This window comes from Syngnathoides biaculeatus, chromosome 4, assembly GCF_019802595.1.
Source record: "Syngnathoides biaculeatus isolate LvHL_M chromosome 4, ASM1980259v1, whole genome shotgun sequence".
NCBI classification, from domain to species: Eukaryota; Metazoa; Chordata; class Actinopteri; order Syngnathiformes; family Syngnathidae; genus Syngnathoides; species Syngnathoides biaculeatus.
Window position 1 is genome coordinate 29,916,973 of NC_084643.1, and position 26,974 is coordinate 29,943,946.

General features: G+C 40.7%; 1 protein-coding gene and 1 long non-coding RNA gene across 3 annotated transcripts in view; one reads left to right on the plus strand and one right to left on the minus strand.

Moving 5' to 3' along the window:
- LOC133499560 (GDNF family receptor alpha-2-like) overlaps positions 1–26,974 on the minus strand; it is an 80,684-nt gene that overhangs the window by 34,635 nt on the left and 19,075 nt on the right. For both annotated transcript variants that reach the window (XM_061817719.1, XM_061817718.1), the window contains exon 3: positions 24,619–24,705. In XM_061817719.1, coding sequence (XP_061673703.1) covers positions 24,619–24,705 — 87 coding nt within the window. The remainder of the gene's footprint in view (positions 1–24,618; positions 24,706–26,974) is intronic.
- Positions 6,044–26,898, plus strand: LOC133499562 (uncharacterized). Its single transcript, XR_009794690.1, has 3 exons — positions 6,044–6,170; positions 24,591–24,672; positions 25,525–26,898. It is a non-coding gene; the product is annotated as an uncharacterized LOC133499562 (long non-coding RNA).

Consider the following 26,974-nt stretch of genomic DNA (forward strand, 5'->3'; position numbering starts at 1 on the left):
TCTAAATTGTCGATAAGTGTGTACGTTAGTAAGGACAATCTTCTTTATGTGTGTCCTGCGATTGACTTGCGTCCAGTCCAGAGTTCATCCTCACGTCTTGCCCCATGTCGGCCGGAATTGGCTCCAGCTCACAGAGGACACTGATAAGGATAACCCTAAGACATGAAACACTTAATTATGATTTCACATCTACCTGTGACTAAAGAGAAATGTAGAGTGCAGTCAGTGAATGATGTAGCGATCATTGTCAAGAGCTTCTCACTCATCCAAGGTTTTCTTTACTTCTCACCCATTTCCTACTATGATATACGGTAGATGCAGCAGCAATCCACTTCTTCCTAGAGTCTAGGGGTGTCAAATACATTGCAGTCATGGCCCACACTGTAGTTATGAGTTCCTTTGGAGGGCCATTATGACAGTGAAACCCTATAAATAATAATCGTCATATCATATTATTCCTTACTGTATGCACTGACAATTTGTTGGGTCATAGGTTTTGAAATACAAAGTCAAGGAAAACAATTGGTTGAAGATGTTAAATTATTTTCAAAATATTGTTCGGTAATAAATAAATGCTTGCAATCTTCTTCTTCTTCTTCTTCTTTTTTTCCTTTCGGCTTGTCCCGTTAGGGGTCGCCACAGCGTGTCATCTTTTGCCATCTTAGCCTATCTCCTGCATCTTCCTCTCTAACCCCAACTGCCCTCATGTCTTCCCTCACCACATCCATAAACCTTCTCTTTGGTCTTCCTCTCGCTCTTTTGCCTGGGAGCTCCATCCTCAGCATCCTTCTCCCAATATACTCACTCTCTCGCCTCTGAACATGTCCAAACCATCGAAGTCTGCTCTCTCGAATCTTGTCTCCAAAACATCCAGTTTTGGCTGTCCCTCTAATGAGCTCATTTCTAATCCTATCCAACCTGGTCACTCCGAGCGAGAATCATGGTTATTAAAAGTGAAGGCAATTTGCAATTTTACAACATATTTTTAGCAAGAAACCTGAAGTAGATGCACCTGATTTTCTTTTTGCAGGCCACATAATATGATGTGTCCTACACAATCGTGCATTGTTGTTTGTGGTTTGATAAAAACAAAACAGTAGTACGACTGTTGCCTTAGATGTTGTTTCCTAATAAGAGCACCAGGATTCGCAGATTTTCCGGCGCTGTTTGCCAGCATCAATTGACTGGTGTGCACGCGTGTCATTGACTGTATTTTATTTTCATTTTTACAATTGTCCAGCTCCTTTTGGGTTAAGGTTGGTAATTAGCATTGAGCGTGATCTCAATAAATGATTCCCAGTGTCTCTGGTCAAGGAATTTCCTCCAATTCCCTTTTGTTCTTCTTCTTCTTGTCTTTCGGCTTGTCCTGTCAGGGGTCGCCACACCGTGTCATCTTTTTCCATCTAAGCCTATCTCGTTCATCCTCCTCTCAAACACCCACTGTCCTCATGTCCGCCCTCACAACATCCATCAACCTTTTCTTTGGTCTTTCTCTCGCTCGTTTGCCTGGCAGCTCCATCCACAGCACCGTCCTACCAATATACTCACTCTCTCGCCTCTGAACATGTCCAAACCATCTAAGTTTGCTATCACTAACCTTGTCTCCTAAACATCCAACTTTGGCTGTCCAACTAATGAGCTGATTTCTAATCCTATCCAACCTGCTCAGTCTGAGCAAGAACCTCAACATCTTCATTTCTGCTACCTCCAGTTCTGCTTTCTGTTGGTTTTTCAGAGCCACCGCCTCTTATCCATTCATCATGGCCGGCCTCACCACTAAACTTTGCCCTTCATCCTGGCGGATATTCCTCTATCACATAGAACACCAGTCACCTTCCGCCAACTGTTCCACCCTGCTTGGTCCCGTTTCTTCACTTCTTTACCACATTCTCCATTGCTCTGTATTGTTGACCCCAAGTATTTGAAGTCGTCCACCCTTGCTATCTCTTTTCTATGGAACTTCACTCTTCCCCCTCCGCCCCTCACATTCACGCACATATATTCAGTTTTAATTTGGCTAATCTTCATTCCTCTCATTTCCAGTGCGTGCCTTCATCTTTCTAATTGTTCCTCCATCTGCTCCCTGCCTTCAATACAGATCACAATATCATCTGCGATCATGGTCCAAGGGGAATCCAGTCTAACCTCATCTGTCAGCATATCCATTACTACCGCAAACAGGTAGGGACTCAGGGTGGATCCCTGATGCAGTCCCACCTCCACCTTAAATTTTTATGACACACCAACGGCACACCTCACCATTGTTCTGCTGCCCTCACACATGTCCTGTACTATTCTAACATATTTCTCCGCCACAGTTCCTCTCTTGGTACTCTGTCATAGGCTTTCTCTTGGTCTACAAAGATACAATGTATCTCCTTCTGACCTTCTCTGTACTTTTTCACAAGCACCCTCAAGGCAAATAATGCATCTGTGGTACTCTTTCTTGGCATGAAACCATACTGTTGCTCGCAGATACTTACTTCCATCCTGAGTCTAGCCTCCACTACTCTTTCCCATAACTTCATTGCTATTGCTGTCCTGTAAACAAATTAACTTTTTTTTTTTTCTGGCAAGGATGTGAGCTCCCAAAAAGTCTGAGGAAAGCCTGAGGAGGCCGAGGGAGGGCAGAAGCCTGACTGAGGTGTGCCCAAAGGGAATGGCGGTCCAGCTGGATGAGAGCTTTCCAGAGCACTTGTCCAGTTACATTGATGAATTGCGGCTCCTAAATCTCCCCTGACCATCTGCACGCTGTAATGTTGGCCACTGGGGGTCCGGGAGGAGACGGATGAACTCGAAAGATTATTCCGAGTTGAAGCGGCTTCAACTTGTTTTTCTTTCGCGCCTACCACTCACTGCGGAGTTGAGATTGAATTTTGTGCTCCCCCCAAAAGATGTCCTGGGGTGAACATACTGTAAGACAAAGCTCACTTCCTGGCAGTGCGGCAATTCGACACACACGCACAGACACACGCTCAGGATGCACTTCTAACGGCAGGAGGGAAAAGGGAAGGAAGCAAGATTGCATATGGGAGGGGAAAAGTGCAGTATTGTGTTACTAATTGATTTTCCGAGTGCATTTCAAAGAAGGTTTGTTTTGATACAACGCAAGAGGGAGGCGGTTGATAAGGTAATGATAAAAGACATATAAAATGGAAAAAAGCTTTCAGCCGGCAGATGGCTCTTGGTCATGACAGATAGAGGGATGTGATGAGAGGATTGCCACTTAAGCACACACACAGACACACACTTGCCAAGGAGCGCGTTCAATTAATCCACACTAATTCAGGAAAGATGTGCGACTCCTGCTCCTAATAATTAACCCGGCCCATCAGCGGAGCAATCAACAGCTCTCATCGTTACACTCCACGCATACCTATTAACTTACCTTGCTGGCGCCTGTACCAAACATTACTCAGAAAGTGTGCGACACTGCCAGAATAAATCAACAGCACCTTGGCAGACTGAATGGTTAATAAATGCTCTCATTAACCCGCTACAAAAGTCTGGTTCCTTAATTTGTCACAAAACAAACATGAACAACAGTATATAGCCATTTTCCATTTTCTGAGCTGCTCATCCTCACGGGGGTCACGAGAGTGCTGGAGCCTATCCTGGGTGTCATTGGGGAGGAGGCGACATGTGCAACGCATTTTTATTTCAACGTAGTATATCTATATGTGGGGTGGGACACAATAATTTATTGTATCATTATGTCATACAGGAAAATATGGTTTAACCACCATCAAATTAGAATTTTGTCACTGCCCGTGAAAACTACAATGTATTGTAAATGGATTTGTTTACCAATATCATTGTTTTGTGTTTGGCTCGTATGTACCCCGCCTCCTGCCTGTAGATAGCTGGAATAGGCTCCAGCACTCCTGTGACCTTTGTGAGGATGGACAAATGGGAAGTTATTATTTGCTCATGAAATATCCATCCAAAGATGTGTGCGTTCCCAAGTGGGCCTTCTACATGGAGGCAACCAACGAGAGGAAAAAGGGCAGTCTTAACCAACATTTTACATTTAAAAAACCATAATTAAAGCAAAAATGACTTTTCTTTTTGTCTTTGTGACTTGATTTCAGGTGAGTTTTCAATGTTAATTTTAAATGTGCTTTTTTCAAATAAATACATAGATACAGAATGGACATGGAAGGAAGGTCAAGCGGTCATTTGTGAATTGTAATCCATTTACTTTGTGTTGCCTAGAAGTGGCGTATGGACTGCTCGCCAGACTGACAAATTATTAGGATTTTCACAAGTTTCTAGGCAAGATGTGTTGTGGTCCAATAATACTGCGCCGGTGCACTGTGATTGGCTCTTTGGCTCTTGTACCCCTGTAAAACACGCTTTACTTCTTCTGTAGGAGGAGCCAATCATGTGATAGTGGGGGCATGTCACGTCTAGAAACTCTGTGGGAGTCATAATAACGCCAGTTCCCCAAAAAGATTTTTTTCAAAAGATTCGTTTAATGAATCGTTCAGTTCTCTTCTATAAAATTATTTCCTCATTCCGATAATGATCCAACCCTGAGGTTCATATTCTCTCAACACATTCATCGAAGCACTATATATGTTGTTGTTTTCACGTATTTTAGTTTAGGAAAGGTGGGGAGATTGAAAAAAAATTGCTGTCAGCAAACTCAGCTTCCAACCATCCTTCCACTTACGTCGAGCTAGGCTCTCGGCAGCTGGCATGACTTTTCTGAATTCCGCTGCACCGCATCGCTGACACCAGCATCTGGCAAACAGGTTAGTGGAAAGTGTATTTGATTGTTGACAAATGCAATATGTTTAATGTGTTGTTATTATTATTATTTTTTATCCATACATTTTCTTTACCGCTTATCCTCATGAGGGTCATGGGGAGGGCTGGAGCCTATCAACGGGCAATCGCAGGTCACACGGAGACACACAATAGTCGCACTCACAATCACACTTAGGGCGATTTAGAGTGTCCAATTATTGTTGAATGTTTTTGTGATATGGGAGGAAACCGGAGTGCCTGGAGAAAACCTACGCAGGCACGGGCAGAACATGCATACTCCACACAGGCTGGTGCGGGATTGAATCCGGGACCTCAGAACTGTGAGGCCAACGCATTTACCAGCTGATCCACTGTGCCGCCCTACACCATTATTATTATTAAATTTAAAAAAGGCTTAATAGTCACATTAGACAGGGAATGATATGTCTACATACATGCATTTAGTATTAATTTACATATATTTTAAATATATTTTCTTGCTTTCACGTGCTTGACTGACTCAAAATTAGGTTTTAGGTTGAAGAAACAGTTGCTAGTGAATGCAATCTCAGCGACAACGTCAGGACTTGTTGTGAATCACTGCTGATTACTCTCACTGATTAGTAAGTTGTTACTGTGGCAAACGAATCACTCATCACCTCTTAGTGGATGACAAATGCAGGAATCACTCTCGAATTCCTCAGTACACCAGTTCAGTGAACGAATCACTCATTTCACTTAAACCTCTCCCTGACCAAATAACCCCTCACTTCCCGACCACAGTACAACAGTTCACTGAATGAATCACTCAGTTCACTAAAATATTTTCTGTGCCTGCACGGCGTTGCCTGACGCTGGCCGCTCAATGGTCAGTGACAGAATGCTTCAACAGTTCCGTTTCCGCTCCCAGGCGACCCACTCGTCTAACGCCCGTGGGTGGCGGTCAAGCAAAAAGAAAGAATCATTACATAAAACTGATTCGTTTCAGTTCGTTCACTAAAAAGATTCATTGTTGTTAAAGAGTCGTTCGCGAAAGTAACAACCAGACCAAGCGCAGGTTCTGCCGTGATGCTAATTTTTACATTCAAGCTGTTTTTGTTGCTCCGCGTTGCTAACAAAAAAGGATAAGACAACTACCAACTAGCTAACACCTTTACAGAATGTGCAAATGAGTTATTCATCTTTTGGGGAAAACTCAGACGAACGGACAACTGCCGAGTCTCAAAATGCCTCTGTGTTCAGCAAGGAAAGGCAGATAAGGAGTTTGTCTCACTGACACAGCATGTGATTGAACAACTGCAACAAGACATTTTCACACTACTTGCCTACTTGGAAAACTTAAAAAGCTTTGTGACAATTATTATGGACTCAACAACAACAAAAACAGACTGGATGCCTTTTCCCTGGAGATCTAGCAGGTAAAAGCAACCTTATTTTCCATCTATATGTCCGTCTAACACTCACAAATCTGAATGCCCACTTGAGAACTTTATTTACATAGGAACAAGGGATGGAGAACATAGCTAAAAGGAACTAGATTCTTCTTCTTCTTCTTTTCCTTTCGGCTTGTCCCGTTAGGGGTCGCCACAGCGTGTCATCTTTTGCCATCTTACCCTATCTTCTGCATCTTCCTCTCTAACCCCAACTGCCCTCATATCTTTATGGATGTGGTGAGGGATCACCACATCCATAAACCTTCTCTTTGGTCTTCCTCTCACTCTTTTGCCTGGCAGCTCCATCCTCAGCACCCTTCCACCAATTTACTCACTCTCTCGCCTCTGAACATGTCCAAACCATCGAAGTCTGCTCTCTCGAATCTTGTCTCCAAAACATCCAACTTTGGCTGTCCCTCTGATGAGCTCATTTCTAATCCTATCCAACCTGCTCACTCCGAGCGAGAACCTCAACATCTTCATTTCTGCTACCTCCAGTTTTGCTTCCTGTGTTTTCTTCAGTGCCACCGTCTCTAATACGTACATCATGGCCGGCCTCACCACTGTTGTGTAAACTTTGCCCTTCATCCTAGCAGAGACTCTTCTGTCACATAACACACCAGACACCTTTTGCCAGCTGTTCCAACCTACTTGGACCCGTTTCTTCACTTCCTTACCACACTCACCATTGTTCTGGATTGTTGACCCTAAACATTTGAAGTCCTCCACCCTCGCTATCTCTTCTCCCTGTAGCCTCACTCTTCCCCCTTCACCCCTCTCATTCACGCAAATATATTCCGTTTTACTCAAGCTAATCTTCATTTGTCTCCTTTCCAGTGCATGTCTCCATCTTTCTAATTGTTCCTCTGCATGCTCCCTGCTTTCACTGCATATCACAATATCATCTGCGAACATCATGGTCCAAGGGGATTGCAGTCTAACCTCATCTGTCAGCCTATCCATTACCACTGCAAACAGGAAGGGGCTCAGAGCTGATCCCTGATGCAATCCCACCTCCACCTTAAATTCTTCTGTCACACCTAAGGCACTATAGGAATAGGAATAATAGGAACTATTAATAAAATATAATAATAATAGGAATTATAGAAATAATAGGAACACTAATAGGAACTAGATTATTTTTCCAAATTAAAGATCTAATCCAGAGGACCTATATTTTATGTATGTATCACACAAACGTAGCTAATTTTTCATAAAAACATATTTAAAAAATTCTCAACACAACAGCTAAGGAATAAATTAGCACCAAAGTTTTAAAATCCGAATGCCTCCGATGGCTGTTTCAAACCGAGGCTCTGTAGAAGCTGCTGCTGTCCTGTGACGTCACATCCAGACAACCCCAGTAAATAAAATGGCTTCCTATACAGACAATCATACACACTGTGAGTGGGATCTCAAGTAGATAGACAGCAGTGATGAAGATGTTTATATGGAATGCTTAGTGGAAGAGAACTGAAGAGGAGGAATTTTCAAATTCTTCCCATGTGCCAAGTCAAAGCGAAATACAAATTATAATAGAAAATCCCAAACTATCATAACCATGATCAATGTTCTTCTGTGCTAGTTCACAACTGATAACCAGCCGGTACATAAAGAACATTCATTCAAAACCATTGTATAATATCGTAATGTGCATTTTGTTTACATCTGAAATTTTACATATTTCATAATCCTGTAAGGAAATGTTTGCTATTTTTTTATGGGTTTTTTTTCTAATTTTTGCCAAAAGCCGAGAACCATTATTGTGTTGTACATGGGAAATATATTGTGTTTTACTGACCAATATTCATCATTTCATCTGTATGTTCATCTGGAAAAACAAAGCGCGAAGAGATGCATGGGTGCACTCATGAATGTGGTGTTTGATTCCTGTCGACAGCCTCAAAAACAATTGCATTCTCTCCTTATTCTTGACTGTTTCCTTATCATGGCTAACCCACTTCGTTCATGACAATCGCACCATGTGTTTGTGGTTCAATAAAAAATAATACAGTACGTCTTGTCTGTTTTTTTTTTTCTTTTCCGCAATGGTCCACTTCGTGTCCAGCTGCACGGCTTGATGTACAGCGGGCGGGCCTTGTGGTCTGTAATATATGCAGAGCTGCCCAGACAGCTCTCACGTCTCTACTTCTGTTAATTTTGCTGTGTGCAAAGCATTACTGAAAGAGACTTTGTTTTAAAATCACAATTTATTTCATGATAATAGTCAAAAGACAATTCATGTTTACTGTGATCAACAGTGTTTGTAACTCAGTGGCTTAAACATAAATTACACGGCACCGCATGCATGGGGGAATCACAAAACTAACAATTATTTATTTACTGTTGATCGTTCTATGGGGTAATCCAGCCATTTGACTCTAAGTAGGCTTTTAATGGGCATCATGCCAGCGTAGTGGAAATAACCCTCATTTGCCTTTTAGTACACATGCGGCACACACGGGTAAAGAAAAGGAGACCGGCAAAGAAGCCCTGAGACGTGCAGAACACTTAGAATGCAACTGGAGACCACTACAGGGACAGGAAAGCAGGGCAGCTGCAAATAAAACAAGATAACAGTGAGCTGTACTCAAGAGGAGGTGCACAAAATCTACACTGTATCTAGAATTTGATTTTTTTTCATTCCTCCTTTTTTCCCCAAAGAGAACGTTCTTTTCCAAGTACAGTAATTGCTTTCCCTCAGCCTCATTTCAATTGTGCATTTCATATATCATCCTTTACTCAAGGGTTGCGGTGTTGTAAAAGGAGTTGCGGGGAGTTCATCGCAGGTTAAGCAAGGGGCTCTTGGCTATGCGTATGTTCTCAGTAATTAGGAAAGGTGCCAAAGTTTGGATTTAATATGGCCCTGGGTGAGTGTGCAAGAGCTTGTTAGGGAAGTCTTTAGTCCGGACCCTGAGGAGCATGTCAAGCATCTTTGTGTCAAACCCTAACCCTCATCACTCATTAACACTGCGCTCACCGTAGCGGTGGGGGTCTACATTAGGCACAAAGAGGGTCTACAACATCATCTCGCCTCGGGTGGGAAATCATTCAAACGGGCATCCTCAGAGGAAGATTTCAAGAGCGTCGGCCAGCTGAACTTCAGTAAAGAACAGGAAATGATTGCCGTGAAGTAAAGCCATCTGCGTCAGGATCATTTGATGAGAACAATTTGGAGTTTGAAATGTTAACGTGTGCACAGTGCCGGAGGGTCATGGCTAAGATCTGGGCAATCAGATGGAACTTGAATTCATTGTAAGCACACTTGGAAAAAAAACTCAAGCTATTTGTGAGCATCTGCGGTCTGCTAACATTCACATCTGCCAAAATGCTTCGGTTTCCTTTTGATTTTCATCACAAGTTAATTGCTAAAATGTAGAAATGGAAATACAGTCACTGACATTCGGGTGTGGTCAGTCATGCCCGCTGATATGAAGTTGTGGGTGTGATTTGGGATGGAATCTCAACATTTTAAAATAACCTACTTTTACCCGAGTATGTAGTTGTTACCCAATACCTTAATCCTAATGTATTGACACTGCACAGACTGAGACAGAGATTTTTAAAGAGGTCAATAAACATTCAATTTCAAAACTAAATATTCATATAATAATTTTATTTCATCGTGATGTATTGTTAAAATCTCATGTAATTTACGGCGCTAGCTATTGTCAATCCATTGATGAAAGCTAGCAGTAGATGATCTATATCTTTCTAAAGCAAGGAGAGGGGAAAAGTTTTCAACCTCAAGATAATGCGGTATCACAGGGAAAATGATCGTTCGCATTTAGAGATATGGACAGACTAGTCTAACATTAGAACTAATTTCAAGTCAAAGTATATCAAAATTTTATACTTATTATAGTTAGATACTGAAACATTACCTGTGTTATATCCCAGAAATTTTTTCAATGTAATGTTCAATGTCAGGGGTGCCCAGATTTTTTTCCCCCAAGATCTACTTGTCAAGTAGGCAGCCTCTCGCATCGCCGCGACTGCCGTAGATAGGAGGCTGGCTTGCGAGAATGCACCTCTATGTGCGTGTGCTCGACGTATTGGCCACACCTGAATCAAGTGACGAGGTGGAGGATAGTCGTTACTACATTGTGTTGGGATTCTATAGAGTGTGGCGGTCCTAATCTGAATGGTACCCAAAAAAAAAAAAAAATCTCCGTCACACTATCAACCAAAACTGCCTAGAGATCGATGCATTGAGCACCCCTGGTGTAACTGAATTTCCTTTGACATGGCTCATTATGTTGATGACTTTTGACGTAAATGCACTCGCAGTAAGTGAAGCAGCTCGGAACATGCGCTTTTGGCATTACTTCCGAACATGCTCAGTACAGTTAACTTGCGTTTCCTGTTTCCGGGTGAATAGTGATAGTTTAGGAGCAGGCTGGTTTTGTAACCAACGTTTATGAAAGAAACACATAAATTAATGTCAAGACTACACAAAATGAGCAATGTCTTTCAATATCTATTTTTTCTACTCGTAACAAATTTTCCGCGCGTGATTTTCCGTGCTCGACTGCGCAGATTTGCGAGTGCGATGGCGCGCGAGTGTGATCGTGCCTGTCAAATATGAGTGACTGGAAATATAAGAAAAAAATATCTTTAATGTGCTCACTTGCCTGTACTTCTACTTTTTAATTACTTTACATTTGTGTACACTTTGTATTGCTTTACACAACCACAGTCCATTGTAATAGCAGAACCTCCATAATCAAGCCTGCCCCCCCCCAAAAGTTTTGCAGTACAGGATTCAACCAAACATGTTTAGTAAGAACGTGGCTCAGAAGACCATCAGTTATTTGACATGCAAGCAAATCTTGTGAGACTTCAGCACAGTGAGCAGCATTTACTATTTTTTGTCTCATAGAGGTAGTGGTAGAAGGGCCCCATTCAGATTAGGACCGCCACAGTCTGTAGAACAGCAACACAATGTATATCATCGACTGCCTTGTGACAGTCCACCTTTGTTGTGTGAACTGCCACGATAAGTTCCTTTCCTTTTCATCCCATTAGACTCTGGATGCGTGTGCGCAACACTGCCACAACATATTCTACTGCCTTGTCAAGCTGTAAGGAGGAAACAACAAAAACAAAATAGAGGGACCAGTCAACACTTCAAACTGAATATTAAAAATAACAGGTCTAGCTTCAAAAAGCAAAAGCCGGTGCTAAAGGTGGAAGCGAGTCCACAATCCACACGGAAAAATAAAGCTTTAAAGAGTGAAAAGCCAATCACACACGGCCAAACGAGATACCCTGAGAGCTCTAATGACGAGAAAGCCACCATTGCCGCACGTCTGAAAAGACCTTAGTGTTTGCCTAAGTAATGGTAATTGTAAGGAGGACAATGTGAAAATGTCAGACATTTCAACGGCATGCCGCAAACAGCCATTATGCTCCCCCACCACGCCGGCTGCGGCGAGCTCTCTGGGTATTTAATTGGATCGGCGGCACGCTGAGCTGGGATGAGAAACTTAGTGGCGAGAGTGAGCGACTCACACGCAAAGATGTTCGACTTAATTCCTGGTGCGACCTCACTAGTCATCATTCTAAGCTCCCCTCCACTCCTAATAAGTTCATCAGCTCAGGGTCAAAAGACCACAACACATTTCTTGTGCAGCGTATTAACAATTACTCTTAATGTTGACTTAACGACTTAACTCAATATTCTGGACGTAATTTCCCTTTCAGTTGGGCTTTTGATGAGGTTCTGCTGCAACGTCAAAGTCATGCATTGATTTAAAGGGGACAAACGAAAAGCTGATTTTAATTGCTTGTATATGTTTTTGCATCTCTGGAGTGCCTGCTCGTGCATCAAATTGTAATTTTTGTGTTTGCGTCTCTGTGTAACGATTTATTTATTTATTTTAATAATCATCCTCACATCGAGTTTGGCTGAAATCCAAATTGGGAGGTTCCACGATGAATATATTGTATAGATCTTTGCCAAACTAACATGCTAAGTATGTTTGCTAGTTGAGGACATAATCCAAGTCAGTTTGGAGCATCATGTCAAAATTAATACAGGAACACGTGGCAATCATAACTTGTTTGCAACTATAAATATTGCAACTATTCACATGAATGAGAAAAGACACCCCCACTAGTAAATTAACACTCCAGGCATCTGACTACAAAAAAAGCAAAGCAAATCAAATCAACTTCAACAGAATTTTACCTCAATGGTACAAATGCAAAATGAAGATTCCAGAACCTAGTTTTTTTTCTGTATTTATAGATTATCATATAGGTATTTAATACTAGCCTTATCATGACTTTTTTTTGCATGCAAATTAATATCAATACACATACTCTCCAAGGTGCTAGTTATTTGATAAAATGTGACAGAATTTAAGATTGATGGGAATAAAAGATGCTTTGTCGCAGGGAAAGCTAACAGTTTTCAGCACCCTTCACCCGGGACAGTTTTTTTCTTTTTCCACTTGAATGGCGTGTGATATTGTGATATTTCCAACCACCTGAAGCTATCAGTGATGATGTTTCATCAAAATGATGTATCAATCAGTCATAGTCAAGCAATAATGTTCCACTCCAGTAGCGGAGGTGGCAATTAGCCGAGTAGTCAAATTTATCTCTCCACATCAACCTTTAATGCTTGAGAGTCCCAATTTAGCAGAGCTGAGAGGGTCATGGAACCATTTTTTTTCTCCATTGAAGGATGTCTGGTATTTCAATTATACTACACCAAAATACATTTATGGCTCACATGTTCAGTACAACTCCACCAGGGTGCAAACTAACCAACCAAACCTATCCAGGCAGCTGTGATGTTATTTGCAGCCTTTATGGCGAAATCACAAAATGATATAAATGCATCAATGAACCAGCGGAGCTGCACTAGAAAGCGTAGATGATTCATTTTCAGAGGTAACTAAACTCAGTAGGCCGAGACGCTGTCTGCCAACACCACGTGCGTGTGTGTGTGTACGTATGAGTGTGTGTAAATAAGACAAATGTACCTTCCTACTGCACTCCTGCACTTCATCTTTTGTTTGACTTTGTCTAGATGTAGATTACATGGCATCGAGGAAACGAGGAAAATATGAGAAGTATTTGTATGAGTCTGTCTTCTCTTTTATGGCTTCGATTTTGATTTGCCGACTGTCTGTGAGAGCGGTTTGGAATGGTGAATAATGAATTTTGCACGGAAAAGAGTTGAAAGCCAAGACACATCTTTTTCCGGCTTTATGTGATAACCACGATCAATACAAAAATGTACACACTTTTCATCAGAGATTTGAAAGTGATGTCAAAAATGTTTGCCAAAGCTAATGGTTGGTTTTGATTGACACGCTTACAAAACCATTATTTTTTTCTGCTTTGTATTAATTCAGTCAAACCCCCAAAGTGTGAACAATCTGTTAGTTTATTTACAGAACATTTGTTCCTAAAGTAAACAATGCAGCACATTATCATTATGAAGCACTGTGGAGGCAATGTTTCAGGGAATGTTTTTACATTCTTATTTGTGATGAGAGTAAAAATAACTTCTCCACTGTAACAAAACTAAACGTAAAACTGTACCTGTATAGACATGATCTTTAAGGTTTCAGCCATATTTACGATGAAATCTATGTGTATCTATTTGATATTCAGTAATATGCTCATACTGTACTGGACAGGTTGGCATGGTGGTCAACTGGTTAGCACCACTGCCTCACAGTTCTGGGGTCCCAAGTACAAAATACAGCCTACGTGTGTTGAGACAGAAGAGTCTCCGCTAGAATGAAGGGCAAAGTCTATAAAACAGTGGTGAGGCTGGCCATCATGTACGGATTAGAGATGGTGGCACTGAAGAAACAACAGGAAGCAGAACTTGAGGTAACAGAAATAAAGATGTTGAGGTTCTCGCAGGTTGGATAGGATTATAAATGAGCTCATTTGAGAGACAGCCAAAGTTGGATGTTTTGGAGACAAGGTTTGAGAGAGCAGACTTCGATGGTTTGGACATGTCCAGAGGCGAGAGAGTGAGTATATTGGTAGAAGGGTGCTGAGGATGGAGCTCCCAGGCAAAAGAGCGAGAGGAAGACCAAAGAGAAGGTTGATGGATGTTGTGAGGGAGGACATGAGGACTGTGAGAGTTAGTGAGGAAGACACACGAGATAGGCTTAGATGGAAAAAGATGACACGCTGTGGCGACCCTTAACGGGACAAGCAGAAAGGAAAAGAAGAAGTGCGTCGAGTTTCAATGTTCTGCCGGTGCCTGCGTGGGTTTTCTCCGGATACTCCGGTTTCCTTCCACAGTCCAAAAACATGCATGGTAGGTTGACTGAAGACTAAAATACCTGTAGGTGTGAATGTCCATATAAACCCTGCAATTAGCTGTCAACCACTTCAGGGAGTACGACGCCTCTCGCATGCAGTAAACTGGGATAGGCTCCAGTATACCCGCGCCTCTAATGACGATAAGCGATGCATGGATAGAAGTACTGGGCAGATAGATTCTACTGGATGGCTGTAGCAAACTTCCCAATGTCTGTCCCCTTCCAATTTTCCTTGTACTGCAAGGAGGATATCACATGGTGGGGCTAATGCATCGTTCAGTTGGTTTGACAACAGTCAGTGATCACCATAGAAGAAGAACAAGGAAGAACAAACAAGTGTGGTGCTTGAATTTTATGTGGAGAGCAAACGTTATCTTTTTTTTCCCCATTACAATGCTGACTGCAATAGTTCTCATCAGAAAAACTTGTGAAAAAAAACGAATGTCGGTGTTTGGTCAAATTCGTATTCCTCCCTGACACAATATTGTAGATACAATCTCCGTCACAGAAAACACTTTAATGGCGGCGACTACCATAGGAAATTGGAAATAAAGACTGTTGATTGGTTGTCCACCACAGGAAATAATGAACATTGATGCTCTTGTGCAGTGGGCTTCTGTCAAAGACGTTTCACACACCCCTTAATTTGTTACAACATCCCTGGCACCCGTCATATGAGTGGTCATCAATTGCTAGATAGTACCGCCTGTGAAATGATGATGGGGTGATTAAGTTGTCACATCTTTTTCTCTCAATCACTTGCACACACTTGCTCCAGCGCTGGTTGCTGAATAGAGACACATTAAGCTTTTAGTGCATATTTTACTTTTCAGTGTAAAATTCTACGCCATGCTTTTAGTGTTTAGAAGGGCAGCAGTTTTCAAGGCATTGCACAAATCGCTTATAAAACTGTTGATGAAAGAGCTGTCAGATTGATCCCTCTGGCTTTATGTCTCATGGGTGGTACCAAGGTGGCACTTTAAAAAAAGAACTGAGATGAGAGAGCATGGATAATACTATCTAAGATTATTGATTTTGACTCTTATGCCAACTGCTACCACACCTTTGTCCGCATTTTCACAGAATTTCATTCCTCAAATGTTTATTCGTTTCTCGTCCAACCAATAGTGGATAGAGTGACAGTGATAATAGTGCACAAGTAGGATTGGCCAGATAGTTTGAATACTAGAGTGGAGTATAATTCAACATAGTAAGCATCGTAATCAAGGTCTCATATATACTGGTATGCAAGGAGAAAGAATGAGGCACAAGCTAGAGGATGCAGTTAGTACTTCGCTTGATGGCATCTCTCGAACAACGAGTTGCTATTTTACAGGTGCATTGTTTGCCTGCAATGGAATATTGGTCATGACCCCCTCTGGTTCCAAAGAGGGTCGTGAGGGTAAATGTGAATGGTCACTTGTGTGCTGTATATGCACCCTGTGATTGGCTGGCATCTATTTTTGGGTGTTCTCAGCCTCTCGCCCAAAGTCAGCTCGGGCAGACCGCAGCTCCCCAGTGACCCTGATTAGGCCGCACACTAAAGAAAATAACTGCACAAGTGTCTTTCCTGAACATTTTATCTGAACTCATCCATGCATCAATTTTCTACACCGCTTATCCTCACGAGGGTCGCGGCTGTGCTGGAGCCCATCCCACCGAACTGTGGGCAGGAGTTGAGGTACACCCTGATCGACTTGCCAGGCAATTGCAGGGTATTTGTCTGAAATCATAAAATGAAAACAACCCTCAAGTACATTTAAACTTGAGGCTTGACTGCAACTGCATGGGCTACGTATGCATGCTCAAAGCCTCAGAGTGACGCACCCCAAAATAATGTATAGTCCCACTGTACAGTATTTCCCGAACATGAAACAACCTGGAAATTCTATGCTCAATGATTTGTGAAACAATCTGTTCTGTACTAATCATAGCACTTTTTCCATAAACGTCTACTATTTTATGAATGAATAGGCCTTGTGTACATGATCACTTACCCGTTTGAGATACATGCAGAGTGTACAATGTCTTGTGTCATAGCTTCTTTTTTTAACCTTGGCCTTATGCAAGTACTTATAATCAAAATAATAATTAGGCACTCAGTGCAGTGGCTGTGCTACACGTCGTGCACATGCAAAATAGTGCACACTCGTGTCCGGTATCATCAAATCAAAGAGTGCTCTAAAAAGGAACATGCATTCATTTAGGTCCAGAAAAACTAAAAATAGTGGCACTTAATATAATTTTGCATTAATTAGTTAATATTTTGTGAAGCCGAGATGCCAGTCGGCAACTTAGCAACTTGGCATAATTAGCAATTAAATGTATTTTGTGAACTATCAAATAGAGTAGAAGGGGATGCGATTGTTTCAGATCAAGCTTTTGGTTCAATTGATCAGGCACTGATTAATTAACATATAATGACTTAGTTCCAACTGATTGCAATGCCTCAAACTCTGTTCTGTGCAAACCCAATTCAAAATGTGTTTAACTTGTCAATTAATCTGCGCTTTAATGCGTGCATGACATAGCGCAAACCACCCGCAGTCTTGTTGCAGACACTAATTAAGTGTCATCAATTACACGGGAAAAATATGAAGAGGAAAGGGCTGGTTTCTTATTTAAATTTTAATTGTGAGCATGGTAATGGCAGAAGGAGCAAAGGGCCAACAAATAGGACATTTTGTCGTGATTCAAAGGAAGTAATGACAACAATAGGAGCATTTTCTGTAACCTGCTATTCTTTTAGCTGTTGACGTGCAGCTACATCTAAAAGACCATCCTTGATTTTGATTTTATTTTTCTTTGACTTAAATATTTTCTGAGCTGTATATTATCAATGTAATAGCAGGGACACAGTACAACATCACAATATTTGGCCAAAAGATAATATCCAGATACAGCAATTATTGTCGTAAAAAAAAATATCTATATGTCATTTTGCCAGATTTTTCCAATTAAAGTTTTAGAAAAGTGAAAGAACAACACAATCGACTAATTGACAGTTATCTCTGTATGTGGTACATTCAATGTTTTGAAATCAGTTCAAGCAGACTAGAAGTACACAGCAGGCACCGCATGTCTATTTTTTGTTTCTCTCAGCTATTAATGATACACAACTAAAACGATATTTGCAAAAAGATCATGTTATGAAAGCCTTGCCTTCATGTTTTATCTTTATTTCATCGTCATTCAAAGTTGAATAGCAAACTCACTCACCTGATTTGGACTTATGTGCATGAGACCTCAATATGTTCAGAATTCAAGGTTATCCACATCGGTTTATTGAAACAGTGAGCGGTTGTTTTGATAGTCTTGAGGGTTTTCTTCTCTATTATTAAAAACTGCAATCAAATCTGTATTTTTGCTTATTTAACCATGCAGTTTTGACAGAACATGGAAGAGAATCACAGCGCATTCAAAAGTCAAACTTGTAAGCGAACCCCCACCGATTCGCACCTCACCCTTCACTTATTTGCCACGTTTTCAATAAACTAATAACTGTTCGCTAAAAAAAACTCCAACCACATTCAGTAATGCCCTAGAATTACGTCCAAACATCCTACCCTTTCAAATATGCCATGTTATTAGAGGAGTAGCTAGCATTTGTACATCAGCTGATAGACATTAGTTTGACTGAGGATTCCACTAAAGCTCCGGCAGGCAGGCAAAACTCCCTGTGGGGTTAACACCAGAGAAAGCAGGAGTCAACCTCTTTAAATGATGCAAAGAAGGGCCCGGATCATGACGGGCAGTGGTGGAAGCTGATAGTCTGGTCAAAACTCGCTTCAACATAAGGTACAGAAAATGCCCATCTCGAAAGAAAGCAGTAAAAGGTATTTTTATGGTGTGCAAAGGAAACACATACACGTCAACACACGATTGGGAACTTTGAATTTGAATAATTGTTCATCAAATGGATTCAGTTTCCAAACAATTCTCAATTATGATTGCTTTTGTCGGCATGTTCATAAAATTTTGCTTGGTTTAAATAAGGGGTGTCCAAAGTACACTCATCCATTTTTTTTATGTTTTTTTTTTTGGGGGGGGGACATGTCCCTTATTATTTACCTGCATTGTCTTAACTGCCTCATACTTAGAAGATGTTACTGAGATAGTGAGCTCCCACTGGTGGGTTAACGTTGTGTATATTGATATCAAATAAAAGTGCAACAACTTGGCAACCCACTCCAGAATAGCAGTGGGTACAGTACACACATATTTAGGGTTTGTTTATCATTCAAACTACTGCGTGGTGAAGAAGTCATCAAGTTGTTCCGTTCCTAGTAAGTAAGTTCTGTTACTGTTAAAAAGAAATAAAATGGTGGTGATTAGGAACATAATATGTTATATAATTTAACCTTATTTGTCATGCATGACAATTTGAAATTTTGGTCCAGAATTTAGCAAGAATCATTGAAAAGTTGATGCACATGATTTGCATTCGCGGGCCACATAAAATAATGTGGCAGGCTGGCTCTCGCTCCCGAGCCTTGAGTTTGATGTGTGCTCTAGGCAATTATATACCATCCATTATCTATACTGATTATCCTCACCAGGGTCGTGGGCGTGCTTGAGCCTATTCCAGCTAGTAATTCCATTACTCTGAATTTTCCGTTATTTGCAGGGCTTGGTCTCCAACCGTCATATATAGGAAGGATTCCCGGTACATTGTCCATTTGATGATGTATTGCTACATTACTGTGAGAGATAATGATGCACTGTCGATAATATGACCCACCCTTGCAGCAATGATGCCTTTGAACAAGAACTGCGTTTGGAATCATTAACTTATTACCTGCATCCTGATCATTATGTAAAGATTTCAATTGTACTGTATATGTTGTAATACAGTGTCTATAGTTCACTCATCAGTCAAATGAAAAGTACTAGTAGTTTTCAAACACCATCCATGTGCACCATTAATTACATTATTGCTGTTGTATAACTGCAATTTACTGGCTTAACATTAGCTGGTAGACTTTCCAAAATTATTGTCAAAATGAATCAATGAAAATAACGCATCGTTTCATCTTAAGTGCAGAATGAATTGAATACAAAAAAAATAATTTCAGCCCTGTTGTGATGTGGAGCTCCACTTATAAAGTAAAGACATTTTCATGCCACACTTTTTGCAATTTGTCTCGTGCTGAAATTCAAACAATAGCCGAGGAATGGAAAATCCTTTTTTCTGTATCAGCAGAATGCATCATGGGATTTATTGCATTTCAAGTGACCATCAGTTGTTCACTGCTTTTCAAAATGTTTGTACGATACACTCAGGGACAACAAAAAGTGAGCAGCAGCACAGAATGGAAAACATACTTTAAAGCAGTGATTGACAACCAGGGTGTTGTGAGATCATCAGCGGTGCCAGAGCAAATGATCTAAGTTTACTTAATTTGTATGAAATGTATTAATTTCAAATGTGAACTTAATCTGTTTATGCCTTTGACAAATAATACCAGGCAGAACAATTAAATGCCCTTCTATTATAGCGCAAAAGGTACAATAAACGTGTATCAGCCTGTTGCCATTCATACAACACAATAACTTTCACATGAGATCATCATTATTTCAGTATTCCTACTTTTTTACTTTTTTTCTTATTTGTTTGGTGCTGTGCCATGAGATTTTTTGTAATGCCAAATGGGTGCCTTGGCTCGGTAAAGTTTAGGAAATCCTCCCAGGGTACTATATAATGTAGTGGATAAGGAATGATGTGGAACACAGGCAAAGTCTCAACAAGGATGCATTTGTCAGTTCAAACATCCAGCAAAGGGTCAGATGCAATCATTCTAGGGCTTGTGATGAAGTCATCTGTGGGCATGTTGCAGCTAATGCAGATGAAGTCATTGAGGGCGACTAGTGTTCTTGTTAGGGAGACAGACCCCGCAGCTCGAAGTGACTCATTGCCTCATTGTCTGAGTGCATGCGGAAATAAGTGGCGACAATAGAAGAGAAGGACGGGTCAAAGTAGAACAGATTTAAGTCACTCCTGCGGCATAGCCTTTAAAACTTTGCTTTCGAAATTCTTGCAGCATATACTGCACACTGAGTTGCCTCAACATGAGGTAAATTCGCGGCCTTTGCAAAGAAAATAGCACTCACTTTTGATTGACACAGAACTACTTATAGATTGCAGCTTTGGAAACAAGACGCCAAAACAAAAAACCTTACAATACCCTTTCCATATCGATTTTGACTGTTTTCATTTTCTGACCATAAATGCTTGAAATTACAACATGTGTATTTGGAATTATGGAGTTACAGTGTGTTATCGGGAGTTTGTAGGAGAGTTGCAAATTTTAATTTTTATTTATTTATTTATTTTCAACTCAAAAATATACCTATAAATAGCAAAATCGGATAAACATTTTTTTTGTTCATTTGTAATGTGTTCTCTTATTTCCCTACCCTTTATTATTATTATTATTATTATTATTATTGTTGTTGTACAACAGCACAGTATCATACTGTTTCTAACTATAGCGACATAAGGTAACCAAAACGGCCCTTGGATTGGCTGGCTACTAGTCCAGGGTATCAGATTGGGATACCAATAAAAACATCTGACACGATACATGTATTCTTTGGCTTTCACATACAAATATTTATCAGCATGATCCTGAAGAATCATATCAGAAAACTAATGCGGATTATTACGTAGCTGTTTTTCATTCAGGCCCACAATCAATTACTCTGCAAGCTCAAAAATGATAAATAATGAGGTAAGCTGGCAGCGGAACAGATTCCTGAGAGAAAATCCGATATTTCACCTTGGGGAGAATGAACGAAAACAGCTGAATGAAAATGGATGGATTAATGACTCCCCTGTTACATCTTAATCAACAAAGTACACTGTAGCATATGCTTTGTTTTAAACTGAAGTGGTGAGACGAGACGTTGGCGAACACTTATTACACTTTTTGCCACGAATTGACATATTGCAACTCTTGCATTCAGGATCAATTATCAGGGAAGATGACATCACATCTTACTGAGTAGTTTGAATGACATTGACATGACGTGGATATTGACTTTGTAATTTTTTTTTTTAATCCTCTATGTTCTATGGAAGTATGTCAGAGACGTTTTTAAGACACTTTTGAAGGGTAGTGTTCATTTTTCTCCTTCTTTTTAGTCACATTGTACTGCCAGTTTCCTGAATTCCAATCAGTTCTGATTCTGTCATTTGATCATCACACTTTTCATCTTTGCTACTTCAGCACTTAAATATGTGGTGGCACAGACCAATCAAAACTTGTGGATTTAATCCTCGAGAAAAATGGTTCTCACACTTTTTACTTGAAGCGCCACCTCAAAAAATACTTAAAAGTACCACCATCATGATCATGAATCTCCAGGCACTCTGGTTTCTTCCCACATCGCAAAAACATGTGATTGGTAGGTTGATGAAAGACTCTTAAGTTGTCTGTGGGTTTGAATGTGGGTGCAAATAGTTGTTTGTTTATATGTGCCCTGGGTCTGGCTGGTGAGCACTTCAAGGAGAACCCTCCTTCTTGCCCAAAAACAGATGAGATAGGCTCCAGCAAGCCTGTGACCCTAGTGAGGATAAGTGGTACAGAAAGTGTAGGGACCTATGCAAGGATCCTGTTCGTGGATTTTAGGTCTGCGTTCCACACCATCATCCCCAAACTCCTGTTCTCCAAGCTTCTCCATCTTAGTGTCTCTCCTCCCATCTGTCAGTGGATTTACGAATTCCTGATGGGCAGGACACAGCAGATGAGGCTGGGGGACACTACCTCATCCACACGCAGCATCAGCACTGGTGCACCCCAAGATTGTGTCCTCTCACCGCTGCTCTTCTCTCTCCCTACACAAGTGACTGCACATCAGAGAATCTGGCTGTCAGACTCCTAAAGTTCGCAGATGACACCACAGTCATTGGCTTCATTTAAGACTGTGACGAGTCTGCGTATCAACAGGAAGTGCAGAGAGTGAAGCTTTGGTATGGCTAACAGAACCTGGAGTTGAACGCACTAATATAGAGATGATTGTGGACTTCAGGAGGCATCCTTCACCACAGCTGATCCCTCAAGATGTCCATCTGTACTGTGTCAACTATTGAGACCTTCAAGTTCCTCAGCACCAGAAGTGGGAGATCAACATCATCTCCATCCTCAAAAAGGCCCAGCAGAAGATGTATTTCCTGTGGCTCCAAAGGGAGCACGGCCCGCCACAAACCCACAATTGACCAAAGAATATCTGCAACACTTGCAAAATCGACATTGTCTCAGATTATTGTATGACTAGTTACTTTAAACTGCATACATGCACATTGGTCATTATACTGGACTATTGTAAATGTTGAAGAATTCTGCATCCTTTGCACAATTGTCGAGGGAAAAAAAAATTCCATCATTGTCAGATTACTAGCAGGCTTTATTGCTCCGTGACTGTTACCGCAAGGTCTTTATGTCTCGATTGACTGTCTTGTCTGTTGTCGTCACGTATACGTCGTACTCGAGCAGTTCCAACTACCGGGGACAAATTCTTTGTAAGCTTCTGACATACTTGGCAAATAAACATGATTCCGATTCTGAAAATGGATAGATGGGTGAAATTCAGGGGTTGGGTTGGATGAGAGAACACATTAAAATGAATAGAAAATGTAGGTATTTATAGGTATATGTTTTGAGAAAAATATTTTTTCCCCCCATCCTATACACTACTGATTAGACACTGTAACATATCTTCCCACAAAATTTGGGTTACACGGTAACTTGTACAAGTTTAAGGATAAACAACGCAGTAGGTTCACTTCATTTCCCCTAATTCCAAAATAATCAATGCTTACACTTCTATCGCTGTTCCAATTATCTTTTTTTTCCTAATTTTGTCATACAAACATTTAATGCGACACCGAGTGATGCACCGCTGATTCCAAGCTAAGGGGATTATGCAAAAAGCGTGCCTTTGTGGTACATCCCTACAAAGCGAAAAACAAGCAAGGGAAAAATATGCTGTCTTTAGTGTTTCTAGATTGCTTTTGGCAAAAAAAAGAGGTAGAAAAGTAAAAGAACATCCTCTGGTAATGTCTTGACAGGGTAGGATGAAAGAGAACCACTGGATGTGCATCTGTAGCTCGTAGGCCTGCAGTGAGCCGACATCGCTCAACCTACAGAACAGTCTTTACAGTCTTTGAACAAGCTTTGTTTGAAAGTAAGATCTATATTGATTAGTGGCTCCGTGATGGTAATAACCGGTAAATTAAATCATTAGCTCTATGGTGCCTGCTGAGCCCAAGCTGTTTAATTAGTAAAGAGGAAATCAAACTGGAAGCAAAATCAATACAATGTGGGCTCACTCTGTAGTTTTACATCATGTGCCTGCAAACCTCATATGCCACAAGACACACCAGCAGCATAAGCACTAAACAAAATGCTGACTTCACAGACTCTATCCAAAAGGAATCTGCATCTACAAAAGTAAACAATCAAATGTTGGGCTGGACCCATTAGCTCTTTATTCTCACAATAGATTATGTATTATAACAGGCTTTAAATTTTGTAAGAACAGTTTGAGGAATAGCCTTCTTAGTGGAGCATGACTGTGCCGATTTCACAAAGCAAGGTCCATAAAACCTTGCTTTGGATGAATTAGTGCGGAGGAACTTTTTAGCTTTGACACCAGTGGCGCAGCGCCGGTTGCCACGAGTCAGTTTTTCTCAATAGAAATTAGAGGCAGTATTATTGTAAATGACAGGAACATTACTGTATGCACAGTTTTGACATTAATGCTATAAATATTGGGAGGGGGGACTTTACTTAAATAATTCTATTGACATGTATTTCACGAAAGTTAAATAATTGTATCTACATAAAGGTTTGAAAACCAACAGTCCTAAAAGATTAAATGCAAACTAATTTTATTTTCAAATTAAATACTGGACAACCGAACTGTACTCACTGTGCTGGATTTTTTTTTTTTGGTTTGTCTTTTTTCAGGGGGGCGGGGAGGTTATGTTTTTCAGTTCAATTATAAATGGCATCAATTATCTGTGGATTTTCACATTCCCCCGTGAATAGCGGGGGTCAGCTCTACTTGATGATCTAAACATAGGTTAAATATTCCTATTCAGGGTGAAGTTCATGTCCAAGGCCAGTTACCTGAGGAGATGGAAGCCAAACGGAATGCATCCTGGTGTCGGCCGGGTGCTACAGGTTCGTACGGGGACGAGTCATCCACATCTCCACCTGAAAGGACAGAGCGAATCACGTCATCCAAGCCTCTTATAATCCTGCATAAATAAATCATTGGACTTCATGAAGGGACAGTTCTCCTGGAATTCCCGCAGCTGTTAAGATTTATAATGTCTGACTGAAAGGTTATATTGTGATAATTACAAATGGAGTTTTCACTGTTCAATGTCATGTACCTCCCCATTTTTTTAGGGAACTTGCGGTTTGATGTAGGTGTGCGACATAACACATTTTCCTTTGCTTACGCTGTTTAGAAAAGAACAAAAAAGATGAATTCAAAGAATCTAATTAGGACTGCGATAAACCCTCTTTGTGCATCTGTGTTTGTCCCTAATCCCACATTTAACATGCACAACCATTTGGTGTGACTGAGAACATGTCACCCACCATGGAGCAATAGTTTTGCATTAAAACTATGAAAGCTACGAACAGAAATGAAGGGGCCAATGAATCAGCAATGATCTTGCACCTCCACACCTGTTTGGGGTTAAAGTCATGTATTATTTCTGGCAAATCCCCATTGGCTCTCTGTGGCAAATCGAGGACAGCATTCCATGGATCTTTTCAGGCCAAAACCTTTCATCAAACAAAGGTTTTGGTCAAAAGAGACTAGCCTGACTAGCTAATGACTGACTCACCTCAGGTGAGTCGCTCCAAAACTAAGTCTTGTTGTATGAATTGATGAAGCCTGCTCAGACGACAGGCAAAAGGTCTTCTCAGACAACCAGAAAAGTCCAGTTTTGATAGATTAAAAACTTTGACAATCTTCATGTCATCCACATACTGTTGCTAACATATTTTGTTCCCAATCAGTCCAGGATCCTCCTTCTTTTTAATTCTCCAGACGGTGCCACCATGAGAGTTTCGTCATAGTGAAATGTTTGCTTCAAGGTAAATTACCAGCTTCCTGTTCTTTTTACAGCATGAAATAATCAGAAACAATCAGTAGATACAGAATATGTTTTTGTTTTTCTCCAGCATTTTACTTTTGTATTTCTCCTGTGGGAATACCTAATCACCAAATCAGGCAGAAGAAATGAAGGCATTGACGGGATCAGCCACGTGTTGATAATTTACAAGAATATGAATAGTTAAAGTTGAATACGAATATGAATAGTTAAAGTTGAATACAATCATTGAGAACTGAAGAAAAGCAAATGAAAACCCGTTGACTGTCCGTGCTATAAAAGAGAATTTTCAATTGTGTGTCCGGAGGGGAAACAAAACAAATCCTTGGGATGTGAACGTCTTTAAAGTCATTGCTTTATGTGAAGTTCTCTGCCCCCTTTCCATCAATATTGACAATCATAAGATAGAGAAGCTCTCATGGAGCCATTGGCAGCTGAGCAGTGTGTGAAGGCTAAGTGTGTTTGTGTGCTTACGTGCGTGTCTAGAGAGAGGAAGAAATGGAAGCGAAAATGTAATCCTCTAATCCTCAAAGTTTGGAGTGTATGCACTTTTCTTGTTTTCGCCTTTTTGTTTGTACATGCTGATCAAATTATATATCTGAGTGTGTTTGGAAGCGTGTGTTGGCTGCCTCGCCCGCCTGCCTGCCTGCTTGCTGGAGACATCATGACACCCCACAGCTTGTTTAGTTACACTTGCATTCTTAAGTTGTGCGCCTGAAATTTTTTCACGATGTTCAAATTTGGCACTCACTACCTTTACCAACATTCCAAGTCTATCTTTGCAGCAGTGCACACAGGTATTGTGCATTCCATGAACACGTAAATGATAACCAATGCACACTACAATATGCTTCTTATATTGCATCCACAAGAGATTGGAATGCGCCTAACAATCTGAAACAAAAAAACGTACACTATATCATCTGCAAACACTCACTCATGTTGCAGTTTGAAGGTCATCGCCAGTGGTGGGTAGAGTAGCCATAAATTGTACTCAAGTAAGAATACTGTTACTTTACAATCTGACTTAAAAGTTACATGTAGTCTGACAAATAATTACTTGAATAATTATACAGCTAAGAAAAATATCAGCTCAATTACAGAGTAACCGGGGAGTAATTTTGGAAACATAAAGTTTTCCAAATGTGACCATCACACGGACAAAATGATAAAACAGGATTTTGCAAATTGAGTTACTCTCCAATATTTTCATTGGTCAAATGCTGCCAGTGGTTACATTGGATTGGTGAAACTGAGTCATGTGACATTGCCGGAGGCCGAAGTCCTGCCAATCAACCAAATAAATCGCACTATCAATAAAAGTTGCGACTGCAATGAGGCTCACTGACAGTTGA